At 45.6% G+C, this 12774-nt stretch overlaps 1 protein-coding gene across 1 annotated transcript in view; it reads right to left on the bottom strand.

Annotated features, from left to right (window-relative positions):
• nes (lysophosphatidylcholine acyltransferase 3 protein nessy) overlaps window positions 1-12774 on the bottom strand; it is a 236698-nt gene that overhangs the window by 33663 nt on the left and 190261 nt on the right. Inside the window, exon 10 of the mRNA XM_075686866.1 lies at window positions 10400-10566. Within this exon, the coding sequence (XP_075542981.1) occupies window positions 10400-10566 (167 nt within the window). The remainder of the gene's footprint in view (window positions 1-10399; window positions 10567-12774) is intronic.

The raw sequence follows: 12774 nt of genomic DNA, 5'->3' as shown, positions 1-12774 counted from the left end.
CCATTAGCCTACTTTGGCAAGCTTTGCCACACTGCCAGCAGTACAAAGTGCACCGCATGCGTAGGACAGCAGTGGCAGCACTGGCGTGCAGTAGTATTCACGGTCACTTACTTTCCGCGATACGATCACTTTTGTGAGACTTTGCATAGCTCAGCACCGGACACAAAGCAACAGTGCTCCACACAAGCAGCAGCGTTTCTCCAGTGCACGCCGGCGCCCATAGAGGCCGACGCATCCTGTGTCGAGCGCGAAAGTGATTGTATCTCGTCTACCCGAAGGCAAGTGATTGAGATTACGGCCCCTTAGTGAAAATCTACATCCGGTGCCGAATCTACATGCGATGCCAGTTGGGTAGCACCAAAACCAGTGTTCTTGAAGCAAGGGATGCATACTTCCAGACGATTGCTTAATCACGGCCTGATGCGTGGCACTCCATGCTGCAACTGCCATCTCCAGCGCCACATTCCACATTGGTGGGACGTAGATTTCCTTGTTTTTGCTGCATTTTGCTCACTGAGGTGCATATTAAGCTCTGCACTAGGTGTGCAAAAACTGACGTCACATGTCGGTAGCAACATGCGTGCCGCTTGGAATGGGCAATCATCAAACGAGATGGCGGCCATGACGTGTTTCTGGCACATGCGATCGCCCCCAGTGCTTCGTTGTTTTTGTGAACAAAAGCAGCTGCACCCATGCAAGCGTAATGCAGTAGTACTTTACTCTATTTTATTGCAAAGCAATCGCATCTGAGCGCATATTGGAGCCTGCTAGCCTTGCGAGAGTAGGTAATGTGCGGAGTTACGTTCTGGCAAATTTCGTTGATGCGGGGTTGTAGTACAGCGACATTTCGTTGTCAAAAGGTAGGAAATGCATTGAAATCTATGGGCGCTCGCCAGGGATACAAAAATATTTCATTGTCGTGAGAATTTTGTTGTTGCGGAGTTATCAAGGATTTCAATTGTATTGTAGAATGGCTTGCATAAGCTCAAGGCAACTCTGAAAGGGATGCCTTGAGATTGGGCAGAGCTTTCGTTTTGCCGTGGCGGGAAAGTAGTCGGTGGCCACAACAATCAACTTTTCTGATGCTGACATCTGAAAGGGCACCAAGAAGTTCATCCCGGTCTAATAAAATGGTCAGCAAGAAGGCTTTATCGGCTGTAGCAATCCCACTGGCCTTGTTGGTGGTGTCATGCGTGGCTGGCAGCCTCGGCACGTGTTGACACGGTGGGCGACATGGCATTCAGGCATGACCATTGGAGGACCGCTGGGTCATCCTGAAAGGCGTGTACAACCTATGGCCGTAGTACTGAAGGTACAACCAGAAAGCAGTTGGCGTGTACTGGCAGAACTTGCTTTTTACGAGGACATCCTTTCGCGATGGAAAATGAAGAAATCTGTGCTTAACTACTGTGGGATTCTCACCCGTGCTCTTGGGATAAAGGAATGACAACACAGTAGTGCAATCACAAGGGCATTTATTGCACCTTCCATAGACCAATGCCTGCTAGCTGCGTTGATATCGACAAAACATGCCGATCGGAGCGCGACAAATCGCGGAAGTCCGACTCACCGCAACCAGATAGCAAGCGAATATGTTTGCCCCATGCTGGACACCAACTCGTGGTCGTTCGCACATACGGTCATGCGAACGGTGGCACGTTCGAACGATCGTGTTCAGCCATTCCGGGGTAGGCCTTGCGGGACAGCCTCGCAGAAGCATGGACCGGCGCACGCACAGAACATTCGCGCCACTTGCCGAGCCGAAGCCAAAGAGGAAGAGCCTTCTCCTTTTTGTGCCCAAGTCACCCCACCATTAGGTGGCGTTAGCAGAGCAACACTCATGCCATCTCTTGTACTACCCTGCGAGATTACTGACCACCGCAGTAAAGCCACGCGGCAAAGCCGGATGACAGGAGACAGGAACTATGTGAGAGAACAACATATCAGGGGACGCATGAGAGTCGTGCATCCCCACACTACCTAGAGAGAAAGTCGGTCTTCCCTTCCAAAACTCAACAAGGCTTCTTAGCTCTGATCGAGCCTGCTCACTGCTACACGGTGAAGTCCTCGGCACTTATTGTCCCTAGGAAAGGGTCATCATCCTGACTGTCTAGCGGCAGCGGGTCAATAGGTGCATGGGGAGGCAATTGGCATCAGAGAGTATTCGTCCGGACTAGTAGATCACAGTGATATTGAACTTTCATGTCTGGGGCTCCACCGTGCAAAACAGCTTGAAGGGTAATTTAGGTTGCCAGCCAACACAATGTGTGAAGTTCGCTTACAACTTTGAGAAGAGTGCCGTATAGGTAAGGGCAAAATTTTGTCATACCCCAAATAATGGCAAGGCATTCTTTTTCTATCGTAGGATAATTGGGTTCTGCTTTCGACAGCAACTGGCTGGCATAAGCAATGACCCTTTCTAGTCTGCTTTTTCCCTGAATGAGTACTGCTCCAAAGCCTATGCTACTTGTGCCAGTATGGATTTTGGTATTGGGTTGTTCGTCAAAGTGTGCAAGCACCCATGGCAACTGCAGGTGTTGTTTAACTTATTTAAGTGCTTTGACCTGTGACGTTTCCCATTTCAACTTGACGTCGGATTTTGCGAGATGGGTCAATGGCTCGGCTTTACGCGAAAAGTCCTTGACAAAGTGCCTGTAATAGACGCATAGACCAAGAAACCTGCACAATTCCTTTTTGAAAACAAGAGTTTGACGAAAGCTTGTCTGGTCAGGATTGCTCATAGTCAAGGGTAAGATAAATGCCGACCAAAAACATTAAAAGAAAGGAAACCAAGACATTTCGGCTCCCATACGAGGGCCTTGTCCACAAACTCAATACGGCTTTTCCAGTGTGGTCGGGCACCTTCAGTTATTATGCAATTCTCTGCAAAAATTGTTTGTCCAATCTTCAAAGACCCCAAAATGCTATCTTTGTACGATTGTAGAAGACTTTGAAGTTCTTTATTTTGACGCATGGGAAGGCTTCGACTGATGTCGAAAGCTGACTTGGAAACTAGGACCGTTGAGGTAAATGTGGTGGAATCCAAGAGGAGAAACGTATTGCTGGCTTCCACAATTTCTTTTATGTATGCAATCATTGTGCTTTTGTTGATGTGCTTGTGTTCCCTGCTTATCACTTTCACTTTTCCTCCATGTAATCGAACGAGACTCCTTGCAATGCAAATTTCACAGTCAAAGCAACAAATGCTGGTTGCCCTGGATGACGCTTTCTATGTCAGCATGAGCTTTGGCGCCAACAAATATAGTGATGCTGGAGTGAGGTGGCATGCTAACTTAGTGTTTCAGTACATTCAAGGCATGGTAACCGGGAGTCCTATCCAGCTGTAGTGCCTAGTCCGTCAACAGGGTGATCGAGTTGGACCTTAAGTCTATCAATGTGCCGTGTTGGCTTAGGAAGGCCATGCAGAGGATTATGTCCCATGAGCAACGCTGCAGGATTGCAAAGCTTGCAGGGTAAGACTGGTTGTTGAACGTGACTGTGACTGTGCAGTACCTAAATGACATTATGAGGTGTCCCCCCCAGCTGTCAGTATTTAAGTACTTCCCCAAGCAATCTTTACTTTCCTCAACTTGGTAGGAAAGGGTTCACTCATGATGGGAGTACCGTATTTACACGATTGTAAGTCGACTCGAATGTAAGTCGACCCCCCCATATCGCGTGAAAGGAAAAAAAGAAAGAGAGCATACCCGAGGGCGCATTCGATAACGAAAATTTATTAGTGGCTGACATCGTCATTGGACTACTCGTTTTCACTAGTGCTGCCCTCGTCATCGTTGCTGCGGTCCCACAGCACGTCGTGGTCCAGCGAAATTTCAAATTTGGCAAACGACCGCACCAGGACATCTTGCAGAACAGCAGCCCACGCCAAATGCACCCAACCACACGCAGCCGTCAGGGAGGTTCTTTTGACAGGTCCGGATGGCGTAATTTCGCAGTCTTCTGCCGCCAGCCACTCGTTGTACTCACGGCGGAGCAGAACTTTAAAATTAAGGCGGAGGTCCGGGCTTATTTCATGACCATGTCGCACTTCACTGGCAGGGACTGATCACGCATTTTAGCGACGTACGCCGCAAGCTTAGCCTACAGCTCCGGAAAGCGTCCAGACTTCGGCATGTGGGAAATTTCTCACTTGCCGTCACAGGTGAAAATTTCACTTCGCTGCAGTCACCACTCTCGCACCACCTGTTCAGAAACATAGAAATTGCGGCCCGCTGCGCAGTGATTTGTTTCTTCGGCATAAAGGATGGCAGCCCTATTGAACGCTGCTGTGAACGAGTTCCGAACGATTAGTGAGCACTCATGACGACTGGGGAAGCACAGAAGTAGCCCGTACTCACCTGGATTACTCACTAATTACTGACCTGGATAACATGTGCCATCAAGCCAGCTAGGATGGCGGCAGAGCTTTGACTGGGCGTGAGCTTACTTTACACTGAGCCTGGACATATTTTGTTTGTATTGAACAAACAAACTGGGGGTAAAGGGTGCGAGAAGCATGTGACATAATCAGCCATAATCTTTGTTGGCGGCTCGGTGGCCTGCCTGGCTCGGTAGGCAACATTGGTCACCACACCAAATAAACACTGACGAGCACAGCTGCTCAGCGGTCAGTCATCATTCACCACCACCACGCTGCAGAGCGTCACTCTGATGGTAGGTGCCTTGAGCACCCCCTCGCTCCTGAGCCCAGGCAGATAGTGACAGTGTGTTGTGTATCTGCTTGTACTGGTACTGCAGAAGCTTGGTCGTACAAGGCAAGCAACAAAGAGTTTGGCATCAAGCCTAAACCTTGCGCACAAGGGCGGCTTGAGAAAACCCCTGTCTACAAGTAAAGGCTCATGCAGATGGCACGTGCAGATAACTCTAACAAAAACTATCAACATCAGATTTACTCTATAAAGAACACCTGAAATTTTTTTTGCAATATGAATAATGACGTAATAAAGAAAGCAACAGAGTTTGAATATTTAGGCATTTGGCACACTCCAGATTTATCAAAGCAGCGAAAAGTTAACTATGTAACTGCCAAGGCAAGGAAAAATATGTTGGGTTTTCTACGTAGCAACTCTAGAGCATTCAATCAGTCCACACGGGAACTACTGAGTTGAGTGTGCCAGAGTAGTGTCAGGCACTCAGACGGCACGTGACACAGATCAACTTGAGAGGGTACAAAATTACTGGGCACAGTAAGTTTCAAATAGACACAATGTGAATTTCAGTGCTACAAAAGCTAAGCAAAGCTTAAAATGGGAGACATTAAAAGAGCAATGAAGAAGGTTACACGCAAAAGCTCTTTCATTCCACATAGTGACATAGCACAGTACAACTGGTATAACAAGGGACAAGTACGTACTACAGCCTCATTTCTGATCACAATGTGTAGACCATAAGTAGAAAGTACACGAAATTCCTTGCAAGACAGAGTTCTCTAAAAAGTCCTTTTTCCGAAAACTAGTGAACAACAAAATAGTTTGCCTGCTGGTGTTATGCCAACACCAGCAGGCAAACTAGTGGGCACGTCAGCGGCTCCCCGACAAGCATGAACCCGTTTCTGTATTTTGTGCAGATTGCACTTCTCGGCTCGGCTGGACTGACCGGCGCATCTACAGTAACGGGAAAGGACACCACCCGATCGGCAGACACTACTGGAGGCGCCTGCGCAGATGGGCTTCTTTGTTACCTCGGCGGCAGCAGTGGCCGGGAGCATCCGCCTCCCAGTTCGACGTCATCGGAGCCGAGGACTATAAGAAGTGGGATGCACGACAGCTTCTTCAGTGGGCACGTCAGCGGCTCCCCAACAAGCATGAACCCGTTTCTGTATTTTGTGCAGGTTAGTAAGAGCTATTCGACTATCAAAACTAGCAACCGTTGTTTCATCCATCTGACGTGCCCCACTTGTTTAAACGGGTTATGTTCTCTTGTGCAAGACGTTGCATTTTCATTGCTCATGCTGTGCGGTGACATAGAATCGAACCCCGGGCCGAGCACAGAGGAGCTATTGTGTCAAATACTTGATGGTAAAAAAACCATGCAAGCAAGACTTGACACTATCGAATCCAAGGTCGAACATTCCACAGTAACATTTACAGAACTTACGGCCAAGATTTCTAGTCTTGAGACAACCATAAATACCATGCAAAGTAAATTGATCGACCTCGAGGACAGGAGCAGGCGCAATAATCTTCTCGTGTTCGGTTTACTGGAACGTCCTGATGAAACGTTTCAATCGCTAACAAATTCTGTGGTTTCCGAAATATTTGAGAATATGCTCGGTGTAAAGGTGTCAGCAGTCGAAAGAATTCACCGAATCGGACAAAAGAAGCGAAACAAAAATAGGCCAGTTGTGCTCAAACTCATTGACCACCGTGAAAAGATTAAAGTGCTCAGAAACTGCTCTAAGCTAAAAGGAAAAGAAATCTCGATTGCAGAAGACTTTTCTGCAGAAACTAGGCAAATAAGAAGGCATCTATGGGAAAGCAGGGCAAATATCAGAAAGGGCGGCGAAAAAGTGAGGCTTGTGCATGACAAAATCGTTATAAACGGAGAAATGTATACCTGGGACCCTACTGAAATGAAAAGAATTCCCGTTTTAGCACCCACCAAAAAAACCTAGGAAGAAACAGTGAACTTCTTCGGGCACTCAAAAAAGCTTCCGTTGCCTTAATTTAAACGCTTGCAGCATTGTGAACAAACTTTCTGACTTGCATAGCATTGCAGTGGTGCATGAGCCACATGTAATGATAATAACTGAAACTTGGTTGCACTGTGGCATCCTGGACTTCGAGATAACACCACCAGGGTACAAAATATACAGGAAAGATCGAGATTCCCATGGAGGCGGAGGCGCTTTGATGTTTCAAGACTGTTTGCAAGTACAAAGGTTACCTGACATTGCCGGCACTGAATGCGTCATCGCGAAAGTGTTTTTGGATGATTTCCATCTTATAATTGTTGGTTTTTACCGCCCACCACATTGTGACATATTCTTCGACGCTCTGAATGAATTTTTGTGTACAACTGGCATACATGGCAAGAATGTTTTGCTTGCTGGTGATTTCAATGTCCCGTAACTTGATTTCCTTGATGCCCTTTGCACGGCAGCTGAGCCTTTAACTGACATCGTTCTTTTTCATGCTTTGGCTCAACTGGTAAAACAACCGACTCGCGCGCAAAGCACATTAGATCTCTTTCTTGTAAATGACCAAGTCCTCAATCGTAATCCGAGTGTCGACATATTCCAGAGAATTTCGGATCATAGAATGATATGCCTTACACTAGAGCTAAATTTCAGGCTAAAACCCTCCAAAAACCAGTACTCGATTCCTGACTTCTTACGTGCTAGTGATGTCGACATACTTGATGCCTTAGACAGTAAATTTTCTGAGTTTGCATCTCTTTCAGAATCTCACGTTGTGTCCGTTGACAATTTATGGTGTTTCTTTAAAAATATCGTTCACAACTGTATCGACACTTTTGTGCCCATAAAGCGGAAAGTTGTATGTGAAACAAATCCGTGGATGACAAGAGACCTTGTACGACTTGGGCGAAAACTAAAGCAAGTAAGAAAGCAACATAAAGCACAACCCTCAAAGGCTAATGCCGAAAAGCTAACCAGCCTGCGTCTACAGCTAAAAACTGGGATTTCGAAAGCGAAAGACTATTATCAAAATGTTGTTTTAAAAAATTTTCTTCTGTCATCCCCGGATAAGTTCTGGCGGTACTTATCGCCAAGGAAAACCCACGTGTCCGATGTTTGTGTGGATGGTTTCATACTGAAAGATAAACTAAAAATTGCAAATGCACTTAACAAGTACTTTTGCGCTGTGTTCATGAGGGATGATGGATAGACACCGCACATAGCTGCTTAAATGATATTCCACCCATCGGTGATCTCGACGTAAACGAAGCAGGTGTACTGTCCTTGCTTCTTGATCTTGATATAAAGAAGTCGCCAGGCGTCGACGAAATACCTAATGCTTTTTTGGTGAGATACGCTGAATGGTGCACCAAATATCTTTACGTTATTTATAATAAATCACTCTCATGTGCAGAAATCCCACGTGACTGGAAACATGCAAAAATAATTCCCATCCCTAAATCAGGCGACCGTTCATTGCTCCAATCTTATCGTCCTATCTTCCTACTTTGCACTTCATCAAAAGTGATAGAACACATAATATTTAGGCACATCTCAGTCTTCATAGAAAGTAATGGCCTCTGTGACCCGCGACAACACGGCTTCCGTCGTGGGAAATCCACTGTAACACAACTATTAGAAACAGTGCATGAAATCGCGGCAGCACTAGACGGTCAAGGCCAAATTGACATGGTATCCTTAGATTTTGAGAAAGCCTTCGACCGTGTGTCCCACCAAAAGTTGTTATCAAAGTTAAAACCTATTCTCAAAAACGAGCAACTACTTCACTGGATTGAGACGTATCTTACGGGCAGGCGACAGACAGTCGTCATTGATGATGCGAAATCAGACTTATCTAATGTGCAATCTGGAATCCCACAGGGATCAGTCTTGGGCCCTCTGTTCTTTCTAGTTTTTATCAATGATATAGTGAATAACATACCAGTTAAAATTCGGCTGTTTGCAGATGACTGCGTACTTTATCATGAAATTCACAGCGAGGCAGATCAGACGATCCTAAATTCATCTTTATCAGCAATAGCGACTTGGTGCTTAGAGTGGCAAATGAACATTAACCTAACAAAAACAGTATCAATGATCATTACACGCAAAAAGGAGCCGTTACCCTTTGTATACAGCATTAATGGCCATAACTTATCCTCTGTTACAGAATATAAATACCTTGGTTTAGTAATTACTTCCGACCTTACGTGGAATAGCCATGTAGCTCACATTAAAAAGAAAGCCATGAATAAGCTCGGATACCTGAGGAGGACCTTGGCTAAATCTACAAGTAATATAAAATTATTAGCATACAAGACTTTCATCAGACCATTGTTAGAGTACGCTACTCCTGTCTGGGATCCTTACACCCAAGCAAGCATAAAAATGATTGAAATGATAAGGCGGAAATCAGTCAGGTTTATTTTTAATTCCTACCGCCGTCATACATCAGTTAGCGTTCTTTTACAGCTGGCAAACCTGGAAACCCTAGAGGCAAAACGGTATTGAGAGAGGCTCAAAATGTTATATTTAATTCATCGGGAGCATGTAAAACTAGATAAAAAATTGTATATTACCCCTTGTAGCCGGCGCCCAACGCGCTCGTCACATTCATTCAGGTTAGACGAGTATTCGCACCATACCACATTATTTAAGCAGTCCTTTTTCCCCCGAACCATGCATGACTGGAACGCCCTGCCTGAAAACGTTCTTCAACGCTCAACCATATCGTCCTTCATGCACGCACTCGTTAATCTATGAACCGAAATGTTTCCCACGATTTCTATCCTATTCCATACACTATGTGATATAGATCATATCATGTTAAGGGCACCGTTAATTTCTTTGTGTGTGTGTGTGTATAAGCCATTATGTAAACATGTGCTGTATTGCAGAATTCTTTGATATCTTCCTTCCTTTTTATTGTTGTTTCTTTTTTTTTGCATTGTACCAAGATGACACTCTGCTTGTTTCCACCTTTTTTTTCTTTTTTTCTTTTTTTTCTTTCTTGTGTTTCACATGTTATTAGGTTCTTAAAGCCTTTATGTATATTCCACTCCTGCCTAGGGCCTCTAAAACAGGCTGGCAGTACGGAATAAATAAAAAAGATAAAGAAAAATGACATACTTTTTTCCTTCTTGATTGAAGTGTATCAAAATTCCTATTTCTTTTTATTGTTGCATTGCCTGCATAGAATTTGTATGTTTTGAAACTGCTGTAACTATATTGCTATTATTTTTCTCCCTTAAACGTTAGGTATTTATGTGAAGAAATTTTCTATAGACATCTCATACTGTTTATGCACTTTTAAGGTGGATTTATGCAGGCGGACACTCCAGAGAAATGCAGTATTTCATCTAAGAACTATTTGTGCAGTTCCCTTTTTTTTTTTTAAATCGCATTAGAACGCTGAATATTTTTCATAACCCCACACTATGCCCACTCCCAGAGCCACCTTGTGCATTTCGTGATTTATGGAAACAATTGTGGTGCTAAGCTGAAATTGTGAATATTCATTTTATATGTAATATGCCATATCAACACTGATAATTAGTTGGTGATGAAATAACCAGACGAAAATGAAAGCTTTTTTCCTCGCAGCCCTATTGAAACAGAGATGTTCTGAAACTTTTCTAAGCTGTTGGTGACAAAGTGCTGCTGTGCAGATGAGTCATAGAGGCTTATAGCAGGGCAGAGCAATAAAATAACCCAGTACAAAAAGAAAGGTTGAGGACGCACTGTGCAACCCATAGGTTGGTGTTGATGTTGAAGGACTTAATCAGGTCATCGAATGTAGTGGCCATCTCGTAACGCCACACAGAGATGTTGACGCAGCCGTTCCAGAGGTCATTGCCATTCTCGTCCTGGCCATTGTACGTCAAGCCCGCCATGATGCAACTGCCTTCCTGCAAGTACAACATCCCCACGACCATTTCAATCTATGTCCCACAAAAGAACGTCATTTCATGCAAATGCTGCAAGTGCTGAGCCAGTGGGATGCTCGTCACACAGCCAGTAAGACACTGTTCTCAGAACTGCAATTTCACATACCACACTTTCAGTAAACTTATTTGGCGAGGTCACATAGGGCCATAGAACAAAAAGGTGCAAAAGGGCTCAAATGCTGCTATCCAATGATTGCTGTGCTTCAGAAACATTGCCTGTTGCTCACGCTCTCCTATACAATGGAATTTTGTCGCTACAAACTTCCTATTACAATTTTCTTAGATTAAATAAGGTTTCCCAGAAAGAAGCTGATAGCTTTAACGTCAATATATCAGTATTAAAAATTTCGGGAAACAAATCTTTTAAAAAATTCAGGAAAACTTTATGCTCTTTCTGTATTAGTAGCACCTCAATATTGACACGTGTACTTGCTTACCTTTTTTGGTGACTGCTTTTTCACCAGCTGACAAAGGTAAAATGTCATCACTCTGTAAACGACGTGCCTACGTGCATCAGAAGTTTCTCAAATGTTATCGATGGTTCTACCCATTGTCTGCTGTTACGGAACACTGCGTAATTTGATTGTATGGGTGAAGTGTATTGTGTAGTACTTTTTGGAAGACATGCGGGCACCAGCGATCATTCCGGAACCTTCGATGACTCATCCATAAACGCCAACGTACCTGCCGCTCAGATCACATTTTGACGATCGCCAACTGCGCTCACTGTTGTCGTTTTGCTTTGAGTATCACTTGCTTTTGTGGGCACAGGATCAGCCAATGAAATTTTAGTTTGGTCATTCGCAGTTTTGTGACTCTTTTCATCATTGACACTACAATGTGACACCTGGTGGAGATGGTATTGCGTTCATGTACTGGACACCCTTGTCAACCTCAAACACCAAAGACAACTACAGCATCGCCCGAGACCATCGAGCAAGCAGCAGACTACAAAACCTGCCCCAGGAGCATATACTTCTACCTGAGACGACTGGAAAGATTGTGGCCAAGTCAACAACCACAAAGGAAGCCCCGGCGTCACCCAGCGTGCTGCAACAGCCCAGGGAGCCACCGACCTTCTATGGATCATCATTAGAAGACCTCGAAAAATGGCTAATAACGTATGAAAGGATCACTACATTTAACAACTGGAACAGCGACGACAAGCTACACCATGTCTTCTTTTCATTAGAAGACGCCACCAGGACGTCGTTAACCACCTTAACAACTTGAGACGTATTGCCCCACGACTTCCTACAGACCTTCACAAGCGTCGTGTGCAAAGAGCGAGCGCAAGCTCTGCTGGAAAACCGAGGGCAACTGCCCAATGAGACCACTGCCATTTTCATGGAAGAGATCCCGCGTCTTTTCTAACGGAAAACCCGGAAATGTTCGAGGAGAAAGAAGTCCGCTTCCTGATGCGGGGCCTAAAGCAAGAACTTTTCGCCAGACTTATCCGCAACCCCCCGAAGACCATAGCTGAGTTTTTGACAAGGCAATGACAATTGAGAAGACGCTGGAAATGCTTACCCGCGAACACAACTGCCAAGTGCTTTCGTCAACGAGCGAATTTCAAGCACTAGGCTCCAAGGAGCACTGAGAGACCATTTGAACCATCGTACGCGAAGAACTGCGGAGGATGTTCCCTTTAACGCAGCCTCAAGTAGCATCCATTGCTGACATCATCCAAGAGGACATTCAGCAGTCACTTGGAGCCCCAGACCCATCGCGGCCTCAGCCGGAAGTGATGACCTACGCCGCCATCACGCTCCTCCTCCTCCGTGCCTGTGCTCACGCCAGGGCTTGATAACAACGCAGTTGCACCATTCGCCACCGCAGCCGCCAGCTCGCCCGCCTGTCGCCCAGCGCAGCTACCCAAGGAAGACAGATGTACGGCGCGCTTCAGACCACCGCTCGCTCTGCTACCACTGCAGAGAAGCAGGCCACGTCTACCGCTGGTGACCATACCGTGAACAGGAACTGCAAGGCTTCACCGTCAACGCACCACATCCACAGCTTGATGAACGGCCTCGTGATATCGCCAACTACACTGCCACAAAACAGTGGAGACCCCAACGTTATTCGCATTTATCGTCACCAGGATGCTACCTGCCACCGCAGCGCTAACTGCACACAGGACCAGGCCGTGGCCGAGCCGTAAGCCCATAT

The sequence above is a fragment of the Dermacentor variabilis genome, chromosome 3 (genome assembly GCF_050947875.1).
Source record: "Dermacentor variabilis isolate Ectoservices chromosome 3, ASM5094787v1, whole genome shotgun sequence".
Taxonomy (NCBI): domain Eukaryota; kingdom Metazoa; phylum Arthropoda; class Arachnida; order Ixodida; family Ixodidae; genus Dermacentor; species Dermacentor variabilis.
This window is presented reverse-complemented; position numbering and strand designations above follow the sequence as displayed.